Below are 19811 nucleotides of genomic sequence, written 5' to 3' on the forward strand. Positions count from 1 at the left end.
ACACTGCCAACTACCAACAATTAATATTTTTATGTATTTAGAATAAAATTAACACTTTCTTATCCTAGAATACTGCTTTACAAAATACTGTCAATATAATGCATTGCAGTTTTGCACTACAAGTTACAAGCACAATATTTCTCAATTAATAGCTAGATTTTTATTTTGAAATTATAATAATTTCAAGAATCTTTATTTTTGAAAAATACTACCTGAAACTGTCCATGTGTACATTTCGTGTGTGTTTGTGTGGAGAACCCGTTCTCAAAATGATATGATGCTTTTCATAACGCTCCACGTACGCTTCTATAAAATCCGATGTTTCTTGAACGCACCGTGCGAAATGCCCGATACTCTTGGTCCGACAGCGCTCCCTGGAGGCAGTAACGGAAGAAGCAGCGAATGTTTCAAAAGTGGACGGCACCGAGCATCAACGAACCGACAGCAGCCGGAGAAGCAAACCGAAACCACCTAAAAGGGTTCCCGCGCAGCATCGACTGGCCGACACGTCATATCCGAGAGTGGAATTGCTCAATTAGCATCTTTTAATTGCTCAATTCGCCCCCGAAAAACTGCGGACAGCGTATGGACGCGAGGTGAGAACACGAACGATGACGTTAGCTCGCTAACTAGCTTAGCTTCTAGCTTCCACAGCCAGGTGCATCCATATAGAAGAGCAACACAGGTTGGCCAAAAAGGAGATAGTTAGCTTTTAAACGGCACAGCTACTAACCATACAGCAACTGTTTACCACTTTGGTGTGAAGTCTATGAGGCCATTCCCATGCATTGAAACAACACTGGTGTAATGAAAGAGCGATTGTGTGTCTGGACGATGACGGGGAGTAGGAGGAAAAAAGGTGAGCGTTTGCCTGCGTGGCTCTCTTATTCACTCAGGGCAAATGTATTGAACATTCATTACTAATAGTAGTACGCCCTTTTATACGAACTGGTGGAACTGTTATCTCACTAGTATTGTTTTCCATCACTGCGTGGCCTTTTCTGTTTAATATTAGGACCACTTAGGCATACTAGTGGAGGTAACACGTTACAACTCTTGCACTAGCTGACACCTGCTCGCTTGCCGTTCTACTTGTGTAGAGCACGATGTTAACTAATAGAATTTTATGTCACTAATACAAAATAAATCTCGTACTAGTAGCATGGAGTTGTCAGTTACATTTTCCATTTATGGTATGACATTTGGGCATACTAGTTGGATATATATAATAGATCACAGTATATTATTGAAAAAACTAGAAAGATATGGCATTAGAGGTGCAGCTTATAAATGGATAAAAAGTTATTTAGAAAACAGATATCAGTATGTGCAACTCAACAATAAAAAAACGAATCAACTGAAAATCACTCACGGAGTTCCTCAGGGGTCAGTGCTTGGTCCAAAACTATTCATCTTATATATAAATGATATCTGCAAGGTCTCAAAACAATTTAAATGTCCTATTTGCTGATGATACAACTTTCTACTGTTCTGGAATAAATCTGAAACAGCTCCTGACAACCGTAGAAAACGAATTAAACAAATTTAAAAACTGGTTCGACAGAAATAAATTGTCATTTAACCTGAAAAAATCGAAGTTAATCGTTTTTGGCACAAGACCAATCAAACACCAAGCTAAAATTATGGTAAACTCAATTGAGATAGAAAGAGCGTATGAAACCAAGTTTCTCGGATTAGTAATAGACTCAAAACTATGTTGGAAGCCACATATCGATAACGTAAAAAGAAAAATAGCCAAAACCGTAGGGATCCTCTACAAAACCAAGGAAGTGCTAAATAAGAGATCTTTGTACACATTATACACTTCATTATTATTACCATATATGACCTACTGTGGGGAAATATGGGGAAATGCCTGCAAAACAAACACACTCCCTATTCTAAAACTACCAAAAAAAGCAATTCGAATTATTAATAGATCAAAATATACGGAACCCACAAATCCACTATTTATCAAATTAAATACGATGAAATTTTATGACCTGGTTGACTTTAAAATCGCCCAATTAATGTACAAAGCACACAATAACCCGCTCTGCCAAAACATTCAGAAGTTTTTCGAAATTCGAGAAAGCAGCTATGATTTAAGAGGTACCAACTTATTCAAAAAACTCAAAACAAGAACAAACATCAAGCAAAGAAGTGTATCTATCAAAGGTGTTAATCTGTGGAATAATCTCGAAACGGACCTGAAAATGAGTAAATCGCTTGCTGAGTTCAAAAACAAATTTAAAAAAATAGTACAAACAACCTACATCAATCAGAGTTAAAATGATAAATTCTAAACATTAAATATAATGATAAATCAGAACTAAGTTGATAAATAGAGAAAGGTATATAAATATCCATTATGAATACAAGAGAAAATTGACACAAGAGTGTCAGGGTGTGGAAGTATATAATCCCGATACAAACCAAAAGTTGTAAAAATATCACGGTTAAGGGTAAAGTATGAGCCTTAATGGAGACTTCTTTCTTCTTACTTATTTCTTTTCTGATTGATATAAAAATGATTTATTAGATATAAACACATAACGGGGTAGGACTAGATACGTTTTTTACTTCTTCCTACTCCCTTGAACATAATAACTGTGTTGAATGAAGATTGATTTCTTTCTTTTTACTTTTTTTATCTACCTTATTTTCTGTCAAATTATTACTGTATATATGTTTTATGTTCAATAAACAAACAAACAAACAAATATACAGTATGTGACTAGTGAAATAAATGTGCACGAGAATTCTTCCTACTAGCGATCATCGTGTACTCGTACATGGACCTGAAGCAGGTTATCGAATAAACGCTCAAGCTGTTTTAGTACAACGACTGTGTCTTACTCGGAACATTTTTCACACTACCGTTTGACAATTTGACCTACTAGTAGCGCAGCATGTGCACTAGTTGACATCTGGCTGCGTAGTGAATCGCTAAATGTCCACTAGTGCAATTTTATAATGCTGGTATCTAAAGCCGTTTGAGCATGCATTAGTTTTTGTTAACAAGTAAGATGTTTGGCATTTGACTCAGCATGACTCAGATTTGTTCTTGGTTTTGCTTTTCGGTGCTTTCTACCGTCTTTGTTACCGATTTGTTGCTTTACTGTTGTATATGTTAGTTGCTCCATGTACAGCACTTTGTATGCAGCGATGGCTGTTTGAAAGTGCTCCATAAATACAATTGAGTTGAGTTGCAGCAATTAATCAACTCTTTGTCAATTATCAAATTCATCGACAACTTTTGCTCATCAATTGTTTTGAGACATTTTTAGCTCAAAATTAATGAGTCAGAGTTTTTGCATTGGGGGGAAAAAAATAAAAGGGGGGGCTGTTTTCATATTGCACAAAATGTAATACAGTATCTTGAAATTCAGATCATTTGTTCTGAGGAAAATTTCTTTAGGTCGGCAGCTCTGGAGTTGACTGTGAAACAAACCAAAAAAGCTTGCATTGTATATTTAAATGCACCACCTACTTTCTTTTTTTAAAACATTGCCAAACTTTTAAGTGACTATATGTAAAATGTGAGCTTTGGTAGTTAAATAAATGCTAAGGTTTCAGATGATATTGATTTTCCTTCATCGTAATTTCAATATCAATCAAAATAATCGTGATGTTTTTTTTTGTTTTTTTTGTTTTTTGATAATCACCCAGCCTTTATGCTTGTGGTTTGTCCCCCCCCCCTCCTGCCCCCCTACGATCAGTATTTGCAATATTCAAGATGACATCACTGACGCCCGTCAGTGGTGACGTTGTTTCAATTAGGGCATGGTATCTGTTGGAGCGGCGGCACGCAGCAGCGGATGTCCCCAGGGCGCCAAAGAAAATCAATGGCGTGGATTTGTGAATTTTCCCCTCTCCCCCCGTAGGCGGCCGCCATTTTGCCGGCGGGGGGGCGGCGCGGCAAGGCTGAGGCTGTGAGTGGGGTGAGGCTGCGGGTGCGGAGATGAAGCTGAAGCAGCGCGTGGTTCTCCTGTGCGCCGTGCTCCTCCTGCTGGGCCTGGCCAAGATCTTCCTGCTGGACGGCGGCGAGGGCTCGGCGGCCAGCAGGCGAGATCTCAGGGCCTTTCGCAAGGTCGCTCGCTGGCTCGCGCTACACGGGAACCCATCTTCTCGCGACCCGCTCGTAATAAATGTGGCGTTTGTCGATTAGATGGAGGCCGGCCTGGCGCTGGCGCGGGGCGCCCGCCTTGTGCACACCCTGCAGTCCCCGTGGGAGATCGCCAGCATGTGGGTGGGCCCTCGAGAGGTGTACCCCGAGGAGGCGCCCGAGCTGGCCGCCGTGCTGGGCGCCCTCAGCCAAGCCCGCATCGAGCGCGCCGACGTGGGCTACAAGGGCACCCAGCTCAAGGCCCTGCTGGTGCTGGACGGGGGGCAGAAGGTGGTCTTCAAACCCAAGAGGTTAGTGACATCATCCACGGCTCATTTTGTTTCTCACTGTCACATTTGTTGCTCTGTGACGTGGTCACCGTTTTTTTTTTCTTCGACTCATGATGACTCTGTTTTTCTTCAGCTGCATTTTTTTTTATCGCTGCCTTATGTCTTCCAATGTTTGTTCAAAGGTTCTAATTGTTTTATTGTCCGTGAATAATGTCGCCATTCTTCTCTGTGCTTCTTATGACTGACACATTTCTCGTGTTATGGTTATGATCACCATTATTTTCTCTTTGACCCATCACATACACATTTATTGTATTTATGTAATCATCTTTGTTTTGGGTTTATGATAACATAGCCTTTGTCTCTTTGGCTTGTTTTCACGTGTACATTTTTTTTTTTTAAGCTCTATACTCATCAACACTTATTTGCTGTCTTATTATGGCCGCAGGTTTGAGTTTTGTGGTTATGATTGCCAGTTTTCATTTTGGCTTATTATCACGAACACATTTTGAATTCTGTGGACAGCCATTTGTATCAGGGTTATGATTGGCATATTTTCACTTCGACGGTTATCGTTCGTACTATGTTCCTTATTTTCTGACTGCCATTTTAGTTATATGATTACGATTGCCCTTTCTGTTTTATGGTTTATCGTCACAACTTTTCCTATTATGACGAACATTTCGACTTCTAAGTTTATGATTGACAGTTTTCACTTTGTCTTGTTTTCACTGACACATTTTTTTTTTGTCTGGCATGCTTTTGTCAAGCTTATCACTGACGCAGTTCTCCTGTGATATCGCCCTTTTTTTTTCCTTTGGCTCAATGGGACTCGCATTTTTTTCAATTCTGTTTCCACTTAACAATATTCATAGTTCTGTGCTTATTATCACCATTTTTTCTTTGACGTCACTTGACACATTTGTTGTTCTGCAGTTACTGTCATCTTTTTTTTTTTTGGCTTATTATCACAAACACGATGATATAATGTCGGCCACATGCGCTAGTGGCTCACAAAGCTGTTTTGTTGTTCCCGTCTGGCAGATACAGTCGCGACTACGTGGTGGAAGGGGAGCCATACGCCGGTTACGACCGTCACAACGCGGAGGTGGCCGCTTTTCACCTGGACAGGTGCGTCAGTCCAGCTTATCGTCACGGCAACGACCGTGGTCACCTCAACGTCCCTCCGCTATAGGATCCTGGGCTTTCGGAGAGCGCCCCTGGTGGTGGGAAGGCACGTGAACTTGCGCACGGAGATCAAGCCGGTTGCCAGCGAGCAATTGCTCAGCACCTTCCTGACGCAGGGGAACAACACATGCTTCTACGGGAAGTGCTACTACTGCCGGGAAAGCGAGCCAGCGTGCGGCCAGGGCGACGTCATGGAGGGATCTTTGACGCTGTGGCTCCCCGACGTCTGGCCGCTGCAGAAGCACCGACACCCCTGGGGACGAACGTACCGAGAGGGCAAGCTTGCCAGGTGGGGCTTAGACGCAAGAGAGGGGAAACAACAACAACACAAAAGGACACCTTGTTGGAAGTTAAGAGAACCAATGGAACCATAAAGTAAATACATTTAATACTGAAGAGATATTTCAATATATTGCAATTCCTAATTTAAAAAAAAAAGGGAAATTGAATAAACTATTATAATACATTAACAAAATACCTAAAATAAAATATTATATGAAGTATGTCAATATTACACTGCATTACAAAGAAAATGAAACTTGTTAAAATTAATATTTCATCATCATAATAAAATGTAAAAAAAAATACCAAAAATAAAATGAACTAGCCTCTATTGTTTTTTAAATTAAGGCGATTCGTTACTTGTAATATTAAAATAGAAGTGTTGAATTCCGATCTTATTTTAATAGAAAAAAAGCGGACTTAAGTACATTTTTATGGTCTGAAACTGAAACTGAATTTGAATCATTTCTATTTGAATCTGAATTGCTCAACTTCAGCAATTGCACCGAAATGCTGAATTTGAATGACAAACACTCAATCGATTTAGTTTCATTTGAATCATTGCATTGAAAAACTGCGTTTATTAGTCTGGAACTGATGTCCAATAAACAGAATTTAAAATGATGAAATGCAGGGAAACATTTAATATTGAAATAATAAAATTATAATACTTGTTTTGAAAAAAAAAAATCTGTTCAAGTATTTTCATCTTACAAAACATTTATTCCAGAAAAAGAGGAGGACGGCTGGGATATGTTCTTGAACACTGTGTGTCATTGTATGATTTGTCGTCGTTCTTCCATAGGTGGGAGTACGACGAGAGCTACTGCTCCGCGGTGAAAAAGATGGCGCCGTACGACGCGGGACCGCGTTTACTGGACGTCATCGACACGGCCGTCTTCGATTATCTGATCGGGAACGCTGACCGCCATCACTATGAGAGTTTCCAGGATGACGGTGGCGCCAGCATGCTCATCCTGCTGGACAACGCAAAGAGGTTCGCACTCGCTCCTCGACTCTTTGCCCTCGGTGAATTGTACACGAAGCAAACTCTGAATGAGAATAATAACGATAAAAGATATAGTGCAACAGCTCTGATCACAAGCTGCAATTGCAGACTGGTTAGCGCTAACAACTTGCGGTGACGCAGGTCACACGCCACCGTCGGTTAAAGATTTACCTGCTTTATTTAATTTTTTAATTTTTTTTTTGTGAAAATGAGACTGCTAGCATCATTAGGGTGCAGTGTACATTAACACAAAAAATATATTACTAACATGCACAAAGACACACAAATGGTTGTTTGTTTGTTTGTTTTGTTTTTTGTCCTCTACACCGCTCGCGATCGACCTGGGACCATTCCGCGATCTACCGATCGATCGCGATCGGCGTAATGGCACCTCTGCTCTGAATAAATATATTATGCTGTCAGTGACATGGGTAAAAGTGACGGTGTGGTTGTAAATGCCAATATGTGCCCTGCGACTGGCCGGCGACCAGTTCAAGGTGTAGTCTGCCTTCTGCCCCAAGTCAGCTGGGATTGGCTCCAGCAACTCCCTGTGACCCTGTTCGGGATATGCGGTGTTGAAAATGGATGGATGGATGTCTTTGCTTCCAACGGGCGGCGGGAAAAAAATCGCAACAAGCACAAACCCATTAAATTGTGTCCTATCTTTCCTCATCTGTCTTTTCAGCTTTGGGAATGCCGCTCTAGACGAGCGTAGCATCCTGGCGCCGCTCTACCAGTGCTGCATGTGAGTACAGCCTTCAACTCTCCCCCCCCTCCCCATCTTTCTCCCCACCAAAGAAAAAATAATTAAATACGCCACCACGGCTTTGGGCAGGATCCGGGTGTCCACCTGGAACCGGCTCAACCTTTTGCGGGGCGGCGCCCTGAGTGCAGCCATGCGGCAGGCGCTGGCATTCGACCCCATCCGACCCGTCCTGGCAGAGCCGCACCTGGCCGCTCTGGACCGACGCCTGTCCGCAGTGATGGCCGCCGTCAAGCAGTGCACCGAGGCCCACGGCCCCGACAACACATTGGTGGAGGACCGCATTAACCTGCCACACCCCTGATTTGGTGGGAGGGGCGGGGGCAGGCTTTACAGGGTGGAACTCACCTCTTTTCTTGCTTTTTTTTTTTTTTTTTCCTCTTGGTGGACATAAGGGACTTCTTAAGGAGAAGGTCCGAGGAAGGAGGAAATGTGCCGACCAGCCGCCATTGTGATTGCTGTCAGAGTGGTGACAAAAAAAAAAAGACAAGTGTACATATTTAAATGAAGTACATTAGACACACTTCATGTGTTAATAATAATAATATTGATGAATTTTGTGTGTGAGTGAGAGGAAAGTCGCCATACTGTGCCGTTAAGCTACTGACATCACAGACTTGAACAGTGAAGGGGGTGGGGGGGGGCATCTTCAAAATTAAACAAAACATTAATTTCACCTGTCTATTGTTTTTTACGGTGAAAATTTTATTCCAGGTTGAGTTAAAGTCCTGCACTTGTGTTTTCATCACACCAAAGAACACTTCCCACCCACACTCACTGTTTGGAGACTTGGTGTAGTCACATTTGAAGATGTTTTTCGGGAGACTGTTATCACACTTAAGTCATCGCCACGTTATGTTGTTGTTCTTCTCTTTTCGGCTCTAAAACCAAAAGTAGATCCGTTTTGAATCAACTGTTAATCATGGAAAAATCCATTCTCAAGCAGTGACTTCCACTGTATTTGACGCCAGCACCCAACTTAATGCCTATCTCTTAAAAAGAAAATCGCCAGCCGGAAATTGACAAATTGCAACACCCTTTCTTCTTTTCTTTTTTTTTGATACTCCATAGACATGTTTGTTTTTGCAACATTAAGCTATTTTCCTTTCACACAGCCTAGACAGTTTTAAGAAAACCGAAGATGACACACAGACACAAGCAGCACTTAGGCATCCATTCAGACGGCATTGGAAAAAAAAATGTATTCCTCATTGGAATAAAGCTGTAACCAAAAGTGGGGAATTAAAAAGTGAAGCGCTGCGAAGACTTGCACTTGACTGCACACTGTATGTATCACTAGAAACACTTTCTTTTTTTTCTTGAGGTTCAAAGTCTTGTGGTCGTGACACATTGCGCTCCATGTTGACATTTATGCAGTGAAAGCATCAGTTCTTTTTTGGGGGGGGGGCGACAGGTTAGTTTTAAAAGCCAGCGACAGGTCCTTTCCCACATTCATTTCGAACACCTGTTTCGTTTGTACTCAGCAGGTGTTTTACTCAAACCACAGGCACTCTACCGACCTCAGCGCAACCGCAACCCTGTTGTCATGCCGCTTCATGTCCAGACAAGACAATACAGGCAGCATCCTTGTCCTCGCTGTGTATTGAGAATCATTGTTCATGCCCGTCCTGTGGTGCATCATTTTTAAGAGATCTTTTTAAAAATTGTTTTTTTAGAGGGGTTTAAAAAGCATATGGCGGCCCGGTGCTCCAATGGTTAGCGCGTTGACCTCACAGTGCAGAGGTTCAATCCCAGCTCCGGCCTCCCTATTTGGAGTTTGCATGTTTTCTCCGGGTACTCCGGTTTCCTCTCACATTCCAAAAAACATGCATGGCAGGCTGATTGAACACTCAAAATTTTCCCGAGGTGTGAGTGTGAGAGTGGATGGTTGTTTGCTTCTGTGTGCCCTGCGATTGGCTGGCAACCGGTTCAAGGTGTCCCCCTGCCTACTGCCCGAAGACGGCTGGGATAGGCTCCAGCACACCCCCGCGACCCTTGTGAGGAGAAAGCGGATCGGAAAATGGATGGATGGATGGATAAACAGCATTTATCCGAAGGGATATGTTCCAGACCAAATTTGCTGCTGTAGATTGCAAATGTCTCCATTGTGGGACAAATAAAGGTTTTCTTTTTCTTATCCTATTCTCTGTGCTCCATTGTGTACAAGCTGCGAGAGCACACACGCTCGAGGTGAGCCAAGCATACAACAAAATGAAACTTTTAAACATGATAACTTTTGGTGTTTGTCTAGTTTTCATCAAGGTCCGATTACCTCTCCGTGGAGGAGGAATTCTACGTGATGGTTTATTGACATAACATTTCACCGAACACACGTGTTTCCTGTCATCCCTTATCGTGCGCCTTAAAAAGACGCCTCACCCCACTTGTGAGCTCGGATGCAGACGAGGAGGAAGTGGAGGAGGATGTATGCTGAACAAGGCGATCTGGCCAAGCAGGTGGGGGCTCGCACCACCAAGAGGCTGACGAACGTGGCGGTGGCATTGGCGGCGCAGAGCCTGCTGGTGGTCGCCTGCCTGGCTGTCACACTCTACGCTTACTGGGATCTGCAGCAGCTGGTGAGTAACACAAACCATCGCCTCATAAATGCCTATACTGTAATAGGATGATTTCAGTTCGCCTGGAAGTAAAAGTAGAGGTGGCAAAAGTACCCAAACTGTACTTGGGTAGAAAAAAAAAAAGGTTTAAGTCGAAGAATTGACTGAACCCCTGTAGCTAACTAAAAGTGTAAGCTGATATTAAATGATTAATTATTATCATTTTATATTTGAGCATTATATTCCTTTGTTGTAGTTACGTAATTATATTCTGTTTAATAATTGCTGAAACATTTTATGTTGCTTGCATTTGATTGGCTGAAGAAAAGCAGTAAGTGTGTGTTCTCGTTCATCCGTTCAGAGGTGCAGACGTTTTTTTTTCCTTTTTAATAAACTGCATTAAAGGATTCCATCTCTCCTTTTGTCATTCGTAAAGTAGAGCTATCCACTAACAACAACGAACCCCTCAACTTACAAAAGCAAACAAGTACTGACCGCAATATAAAAAGTCCACACACCCCTGTTCAGATGCCTTAGAACAGGGGTGTCAAACTCATTTTAGTCGCGGGCCAATTTGGAGTTACGTCTTGCCTCGGAGGGCCGTGATGACAGTGAAACCACAAAATTGTTCCTTGTACACAACAAATGAATAGATTACTAGTTTTGAAATCAGTCAATAATAATAGCTAGTTCAATTATTGTTCAAGTGAGTGTGTACTGGGTCCCAAAATTATTGCAAAATCGCAACGTTATTTATTACACGTGACAATCTGACATTTCGATCAAGATTTTAGCAAGTTTACACACATGATTTGCTTTCACGGGCCACACAAAATGACCTGCTGGGCCAGATCTGGCCCCCGGGCCTTGAGTTTGACACCAGTGCCTTAGACCATAGGTGTCAAACTCAGGTCCTGGAGGGCCGCTGTCCTGCATGTTTTCCAAGTCTCCCTGTTGAAACGCATCTGATTCAAATGATCAGATCATCAGCAAGCTCTGCGGAAGCCTGACATTGAATCTGTTCATTTGAATCAGGTGTGTTGCAACAGGGAGACTTGGAAAACATGCAGGACAGCGGCCCTCCAGGACCGGAGTTTGACACCTATGCCTTAGAACAGGGGTGCCTATTACGTCGATCGCGATCGACCATTAGATCTAGGATTGGTCCCAAGTCGATCCGAGGTGGAGAGGGGGAAAAAAAACAAAAACAACAAAAAACATGTGTCTCTGTGTATGTTAGTAATATTTTTTTTTGTGTTAATGCACACTGCACCCTAATGATCCTAGCAGTCTCATTTTCACCAAAAAATATTTAAAAAATCAAATAAAGCAGGTCATCTTTAACCTACGGTGACGTGAGACCGCGTCAACGAAAGTTGTGAGCGCTCAGCAGTGTGCAATTGCAGCTTGTGATTCGAGTTGTTGCGCAATATCTTTTATCGTCATCATTGTTCTCCTTCAGAGTTTGTGTTATACAATTCAGAGAGGGGACGGGCAAAGAACGGGAATGTGGAGGGCCGAGAGAAGCATTTTAAAACGGTATGCGTGAGCTACGATCGTTACCAGATGGCAAAATTCTGTCGTGTGACTCCTCGTCAGGCTGTTGCTCATTATGGCTTGCGTGTGTACGTGAGTGGGCGGTGACAGGGTCGAATCTCAGGAGGTTGGTTGATCGAAAAGTGGATTTTCGGTCAAAAAGTTTGGGCGCCCCTGCCTGAGAATATGTTGGTCGTGTCTATGAACACAGAGTGCAAAAAAACAAAACTGTTCAGAAGAAGGGGGCGCGGATTTACCGGCACAATTTGTCCTCATGCCTCATCTTCCACTCAAAGTCAGAAGGGACTGCTGACCCAGCTGACTCAAAATGTGTGGGTGTGTTCCACTCTCTCTTCGGTTATGAATCAGCTCACTAGGACCCTCGGATTGTTTTTGTTTTGGTGGTGGCATGACCTTTCAAATAATACACAAGAAACATACAAAGAAAAAGCCCAAGATGTTTCCACGAATGTTGTACGGATCTGTGGTTCTTCCATTGAACGTGTAGGCGGGACGTGTTATGTAATGAAATCCAACTTGTGCCTTATTCCTCCACAGGCCTCACGAGACGACGTGCACATCCAGTTTGATGTGATCTCGGGTGAGTCCGCAGATTTTGATGAATTGTTTGCCACTTTGTGAAGGATTGGGGAACAGTCGGTGTCACACGCGGGCTGTCAATCAACTGCTGTGGTAACTGTAAGAGCTGCCATAGTCTGTATTATGAATGATTTATGATTTGGGATCCCCCCTCCCCCCAATGGAAATAACATTCACTGACAGTGTTGGTATTATTTTAACATAGTTAACTCATTCAGTACCAGCCAATTCTAGACCAAGTCTGAAAAGACGTTTAAAAACGTCTTTGGGAGTGAATGAGTTAACTGTCAAATGGGTGGATTAAAATTGTACAAGTAAAATAAAGTAAATCTACTCAAGATGGGTTTTCTGTGATCTAGTAGCATTCCACATGTACTGTATTATTAGATTATTGGGGGGGGGGGGGGGGTGTAAAAGTATTTCTGTATTATTGTCTGTTATGCAACTGAATTACAATGTGATTATGTAAAATCTGATTCGATTGATCGACAGATTAATCAATTATAAAATAATCGTTAGGCGCAGCCCTAATAAAGTGACTCACTGTTTTGAAGTGACTCAACTTCCTGTGCCTCTTGTGCTCGTCTTCTCATCTTCTGTCACCAGAAGCCAAAGAAAAAGTAAAAAATTTTTTAAATGGTTGAATTGAGCTCCAGTGAGACGCACTGCCGCCAAATGCCCCCCCCCCCCCAAATTTCACGACACTCTGGAATCGTACCACACAAAATCACAGAACCTTCTGCGTCCTGTCCGTGTTTTCTTGACCCTCGGCAGACATTTTAGGTAACGCCACGTTGCGCTTCGACAACGTCCGCAGCAGCCACCAGATGCACCTGGCGGACGAGCGGCACAGTAAAATCGCGGTGCGTTGCGCCGGGCCCTACGTCCTCTACGCAGATTTGTGCTACCGGAGCCTGGAGCGGGGCGCCAACGGTACACTGAGGCTCCGTGCGGCAGGCAGGGCGGCCCCACTGTGCGCCTTCCACCTAGCGGGCCAGCACGAGGCTTGCAAGGTGCTCCACGCCGTTGCCTACCTGCGGGCCGGAGACAAAGCCGAGCTGGACCTACAATCCACCGGACGCTTTAAGATCAAGAACGTGACGGTGGGCCTCAGCTACCTACTGGGGGGACGCTGTGAGTTCTGAAGACCGTGGACAAATTCGATAGAGACTTTTGTTCATTCCCCCCGATTTCCTTAAATAGTGTCCGGCTGCATCATCGACTAAAAATAAAAGCCTCCCTCAAATGAAGGAGCCCAGTTGCTAACAAAAACAGCAGCCAGTCTTGTGATGCAACAGAGTACAAACACTTTGTTGGCATACCTAAGAAGAATTTACATATCTGTAGTTCGAATTGTTATTTATATTCCTGGCAACATTTAATTTTACTCCACCACATTTCCTAAATGAAATGCATGGTGGATATAAAAAGTCTACGCACCGCGGTACAATTACCAAATAAAAAAATCAAGACTATGATGAATGATTTTAAAATGTATTCTTAGTGTGGCTTTTTTTTTTATCCTAGACTGCTCAATTGAAGAAAAAACCCCCCAAAACATCTATTTGAGAGGGAAAGAAAAAAAATCTCAACTGAAAGAACGTGGTTGCACAAGTGTGCACACCCTCTTATACTTATAATGTGGCTGGATTCAGAACTAACCAATGTCAAATATGGCACATTCACATTTTAAAAAGACAGAGGTTACAAATGGCTGCCAACGTAAGATAAGATAAGATAAGATAAGAAAAACTTTATTTGTCTCACAATGGAGAAATTCTCAATTTGCAGCAGCAAAATTATGAAAGGTAGAAGAACAAAAAGTAGATCAATAAATATTAATTATAAAACATAAATATAAGCATATTAAAAATGGGTGAGTGGGGGTCAGTCAGAGTAAGCGAGATGGTATGATGTTTAAAAGGCATTCCTTAAAATAAATACTATAAAGACGATACGATACACATATTTTATGATATTTAAAATAAACGTTTTGACATCTTGGGTTGTGGTTACTCTTTAAGAAACTTTTTTTTTGGGGGGGGGGGGGGAGAATGTGGGATTTGCTGACCTCTGGCCACCCTGCCCACAAAGTATAACATACATTAAAACCTTTTTTTAAATCCATAAACGGAAATAAATGGTAGGTTTTTAAAAACTTTTGCTCAAGTCATATTCTACAATGTGTCTAACAAGGAAAGGCAAGGATGGCGTTTCTAATTCTAAACCAAATATAGTGCTCAAAATCTATACTCACCACAAACTGTAGCATTATCTCAAACATGAAGTCAGTTGACGCAACAGAAACATGGAAAAACACAAGCACAGTAACCCATAAAATCCAAAGCTTTTTCAACCTACAAAGTGTGTACCAGTACTTGCATTAGAGCTGTGGAAAATTACCAAATGATACAGATTAGACAAACACTGTGGGAACTTCCTTCAAACATGTCCAGGCAGATCTTATCCTTGAACCCCCAGGGTAGAAGAAACCAGGAAAACCCAAAACGCCTTGAGGAAGTTCAGTCAAGGCAAACTCAAGGATGTGGGAACATCTTGGAAATCGGCTGGGAAAGATCCACTAGTGTCCAGTGCTGTCTAAAATGCAAAACGATTTAAATAGTCCATGTCGCTAACTTTTACTGAGCTATGTTAGCGAGCTAGTTCGGACATCTATCTTAACTGGCATGTTGATGCATCAATTTCAGCTAGCTAATTAGCCCATCGAACAATGATTTGCTCGTCTATTTATTTTAGCTCGTGATTTATTTATGCGTCTGCGTATTTATGGGTACGTATTTATTTTAGCTTGCCGGTGAGCTCCCTTTTAGTATGTAGCCAACTTATTTATCTGTGTTAGCTAACCATTTAGCATATCTATCTCTGTTTGTATGTTAATATACTGTGGAAAAGTATTTAGCTCAGCTCTCTACTTTGCTATTTTAGCTTGCCGTTGTAGCTCACTAATCCATCTGGCTAACTTCCATGTAGCTGTGTTAGCCAGATAATGAACATTCATATATTTACTGGTATGCCTATTGACCTAAAGTTTCGTTTATTTATCCATCCATCCATCCATCCATTTTCCGAACCGCTTGATCCTCACTAGGGTCGCGGGGGGTGCTGGAGCCAGCCGTCTTCGGGCAGTAGGCGGGGGACACCCTGAATCAGTTGCCAGCCAATCGCAGGGCACACAGAGACGAACAACCATCCACGCCCACACTCACACCTAGGGACAATTTAGAGCGTCCAATCAACCTGCCATGCATGTTTTTGGAATGTGGGAGGAAACCGGAGCACCCGGAGAAAACCCACGCAGGCCCGGGGAGAACATGCAAACTCCACACAGGGAGGCCGGAGCTGGAATCGAACCCGGTACCTCTGCACTGTGAAGCCGACGTGCTAACCACTGGACTACCGGGCCGCCTTTCGTTTATTTATTTATTTGTTTTTTTTAATCTAGTTGGCCTATATCCCATCTAAGGAAGCAAGCTAATTAGTGTTCATAACTGTGAGACTCGTGAAGTACCGGTAGGTTATTTCCAAGTTCGAAGTTAATTGTTTTTGGCACAAGACCAATCAAACACCAAGCTAAAATTATGGTAAACTCAATTGAGATAGAAAGAGCGTATGAAACCAAGTTTCTCGGATTAGTAATAGACTCAAAACTATGTTGGAAGCCACATATCGATAACGTAAAAAGAAAAATAGCCAAAACCGTAGGGATCCTCTACAAAACCAAGGAAGTGCTAAATAAGAGATCTTTGTACACATTATACACTTCATTATTATTACCATATATGACCTACTGTGTGGAAATATGGGGAAACGCCTGCAAAACAAACACACTCCCTATTCTCAACCTACAAAAAAAAGCAATTCGAATTATTAATAGATCAAAATATACGGAACCCACAAATCCACTATTTATCAAATTAAATACGATGGAATTTTATGACCTGGTTGACTTTAAAATCGCCCAATTAATGTACAAAGCACACAATAACCCGCTCTGCCAAAACATTCAGAAGTTTTTCGAAATTCGAGAAAGCAGCTATGATTTAAGAGGTACCAACTTTTTCAAAAAACTCAAAACAAGAACAAACATCAAGCAAAGAAGTGTATCTATCAAAGGTGTTAATCTGTGGAATAATCTGGAAACGGACCTGAAAATGAGTAAATCGCTTGCCGAGTTCAAAAACAAATTCAAAAAAATAGTACAAACAACCTACATCAATCAGAGTTAAAATGATAAATTCTAAACATTAAATATAATGATAAATCAGAACTAAGTTGATAAATAGAGAAAGGTATTGAAATACCCATTATGAATGCAAGAGAAAATTGACACAAGAGTGCCAGGGTGTGGATTTATATAATCCCGATACAAACCAAAAGTTGTAAAAATATCACGGTTAAGGGTAAAGTATGAGCCTTAATGGAGACTTCTTTCTTCTTACTTTTTTCTTTTCTGATTGATATAAAAATGATTTATTAGATATAAACACAGTTTTTTACTTCTTCCTACTCCCTTGAACATAATAACTGTGTTGAATGAAGACTGATTTCTTTCTTTTTACTATTTTATCTACCTTATTTTCTGTCAAATTATTACTGTATATGTTTTATGTTCAATAAACAACAACAACAACACTATCAATCGATCTTTGATTGAGGTGTGTATTAGAAAGCGACCTCATTGACGGCTGTTCGTTGGAACATATTTGTGTGACACGTCGCTACTATCGAGACTCACTCTCGGGTTTCTTCATCCGTGGAAGTTAGTTAAACATTACTGTATACAACAATGAATGCCAAAGTGAAAGTATGCTCGCGTGGGTCACCATCTCTGATGCAACGCTCACTTCCACCTGACACGCAGTAATGCAATAATTAGCCTGTCTGTTTGTCGTCATGAACAGGTGTGTACCAAAAAAAATAATAAAATGCTTTTGGTGCCCGACCTGCATCGCAATGTTTTTTTTTTTTTCCCATGGCCCATGCCCAATCTCGGCAAGAATTCTCATGATGGATGGGAACGGCCTTGTGCAAATCACTTTTTTTTTTTTTTAGCTTGTCGGTTTTCTAGAATAGTTTCAAAAATAGTTTAGCTATCTGAATGCAGACCAGCACTGCTATGTACCAGGTTTTTTTTTTTCATCTGCCCAAATCTTTCCACTAAATCAAAATCAAATGCTTTTAACTGTTGAGCCCACTTATAACATGACTATACAGTATTAAGAAAACTTATTTCTAAGCAGCCTTGGACAAAACATATTCAGTTTCCCAAGCGTTGTAATCATTTCTTTCAGCTTGTCCATGTTCAACATCGCCGCGATTTAGCTTTTGTGTTAACTTATATAATGAGTACATAATTTTTTTACTTTGTCTGATTCCTGACACAATCGCCCTGGATTGTAAATAGCTTTTCAATCTCGATTGGACTTTTGCGAAAATCAAATGCTTTTTTCTTTTGTGCTAATTTGTAATATGATGACAGTTTAAAAATAGCTTTGAATGACTTTGTGTGTTGCCAAACAGGTTTGGATAAAAAATTACTTCGCTACCTCCGAGTCGACCTGCACTGTAATGGCTTTTTGCTTCGCCCACGTCCAATCTCTCCACATGGATTTGTTAATATACAATTATTAGTCTACATGTTTCTAAGACGATTTGGATGAGGTGCCCAAGTTTCTGTAGACTTTTGATAATACCCCGGCTTTAGTGGAGGTGTTATTACATGTTTGTCACTGTTACCAGTCATTCCGGGCACAAGGCCAATAATAACACATGGCCTGCTTTCCGATGGGAATCCGTGTGGTGCCACAGCCAAAGCGTATTCGATGCAAAAAAAATTCCACCGCAGCTTCCGGTCCAAGTATCGGTAAAAGAAAACTCATTTTTGAAATGGCAGCTGAAACGACCGGACGAACGTCACCACGCACCGAAGGCAATCATACGGCAACAACACCAGAGCTTGCTTAGGAGCGAACAAGATAAGCTGGTTCTTCAAAAACGTCAGAATTTCTTTAGGGTTAGGGTTAGGCTCGTGGGCGCTACAACAACAGATGGCTCGATGGACGAACGGATAAAGTATATGATGCCTTCTGGGGGAAAAAAATAGCAAATGCATCATTTCCTTCCACTTAATGTTTGAAGATGATCAAACAAATGTAAAGAAAAAGATTCAAAGCCACCTGACCCTGTGTGAAAAAGCACTTGTTAAATCGTGAATTTTACTGTGGCCTTTTCAATTCATTTTTATTGACCACACCCAAGCCGAATTACCTCCAGACCTGTTCACTCAAGCAATCACCTAAAAAGAACCATCCATCCGTTTTCAGATCAGTTTACGCTATCTTCTAATGAATTGCCACCGTTTATTACATTGCTTTTGCAAACGATACATTGAAAAAAAAGAAATCAGTGTACAGTAATGTTTGCCCAAACAAACTTCCACCATAAAACGATTGACCTCAAGGCCGGCTCAAAGGTTGCTACATGGGTAGCATGCTGAGTGTGACGAAACATGCTTGTCTTCCATTGACACGTGGGGTCAATCGATAAATCAATCTATTTCAAAAGCGCTTGGCATACAATAACATGTAAAATGGCATTACAAGCTCCAAATCAATCTCTTCCGGCCGCTCTTCCACACAGACGCAAACACCCGAACACAAAATGACGTCAGTTTTTGGGGGATATTATATCAAATATTCAGGCTCGCATTACGTCTACTCCACTTTCTACAGTTTACTGAACCGTTTTGGATTTAGTTCAACCTTAGAAGTGTACTTTCGAATCGGCAAACTGTAGCAAGACTAATTGCTGGCGTAACCTCAGATTGCTGAGTTGTTAACTCAGTGCAAAACTGCAAACGAAGTGACGAAACTCAGCACGCGTCACCTCCCCGAAGACTTCAAAGGAGGCCCAACAGCTGTGGGTGTTGACGTAAAGTTCTGGAGAAAGCGTAAGAAGGAAAAAGGAAAGTAGGAGGAAGTTTCTCTCGAGATCGTGCAGAGATATCGTCTTCGGTAAACAAGGCTTAGACTGAAACGTGGCACTGAGAGTGAGAGTTCACAGGGGACGCCGACGCCGGTTTATTTATGTTTCAGTCAGTTCAGTTGCGCTTGAGCGACACTGCAAGAATGTCTTGAATTGCTTTTGTGTTGGCAAACCGTCCCGTGTGCAAGAACGTTCACTTATTATGATGTCACACACCATTTCCTGGTCCGCTTGTTTCGGGCCTACCGAATAACCACCACGTCTTTTTCATAAATCTTGATGCTGGTGTAATTTGGACAGACATGCGAAGTTGCAGATCAATACTTCTCACAGCAAAAGGGAATAGCGTCATGTGAAAATGCCGCCAATTTTAAAATCCAGACTGAGCACTGGTGCTGCACGTGGTTAGCACATCTGCCTCGCAGCCAAAGTTTCTTGGTTAAAACCATCGCTGATGAAGATGGTGAGCGTCGGC

General features: G+C 41.8%; 2 protein-coding genes across 2 annotated transcripts; both read left to right on the plus strand.

Moving 5' to 3' along the window:
* The first annotated feature begins 394 nt into the window (after positions 1 to 394).
* fam20b (FAM20B glycosaminoglycan xylosylkinase) lies at positions 395 to 9777 on the plus strand. Its single transcript, XM_086116437.1, has 8 exons — positions 395 to 596; positions 3888 to 4093; positions 4172 to 4419; positions 5443 to 5529; positions 5594 to 5875; positions 6674 to 6865; positions 7563 to 7622; positions 7713 to 9777. The coding sequence occupies exons 2-8, from the start codon at positions 3965 to 3967 to the stop codon at positions 7942 to 7944; spliced, it is 1230 nt and encodes a 409-aa protein (XP_085972563.1). The 5' UTR covers positions 395 to 596; positions 3888 to 3964; the 3' UTR covers positions 7945 to 9777.
* Positions 9778 to 10063: 286 nt separating this feature from the next.
* Positions 10064 to 13987, plus strand: LOC147202724 (uncharacterized). The gene is made up of 3 exons (XM_086115733.1): positions 10064 to 10216; positions 12290 to 12332; positions 13106 to 13987. Exons 1-3 carry the CDS (start codon positions 10064 to 10066, stop codon positions 13474 to 13476), a joined length of 567 nt encoding a protein of 188 aa, XP_085971859.1. The 3' UTR covers positions 13477 to 13987.
* Positions 13988 to 19811: the final 5824 nt, after the last annotated feature.

The sequence above is a fragment of the Hippocampus guttulatus genome, chromosome 7 (genome assembly GCF_054856545.1).
Source record: "Hippocampus guttulatus isolate MCC_2025c chromosome 7, RoL_Hgut_1.0, whole genome shotgun sequence".
Taxonomy (NCBI): domain Eukaryota; kingdom Metazoa; phylum Chordata; class Actinopteri; order Syngnathiformes; family Syngnathidae; genus Hippocampus; species Hippocampus guttulatus.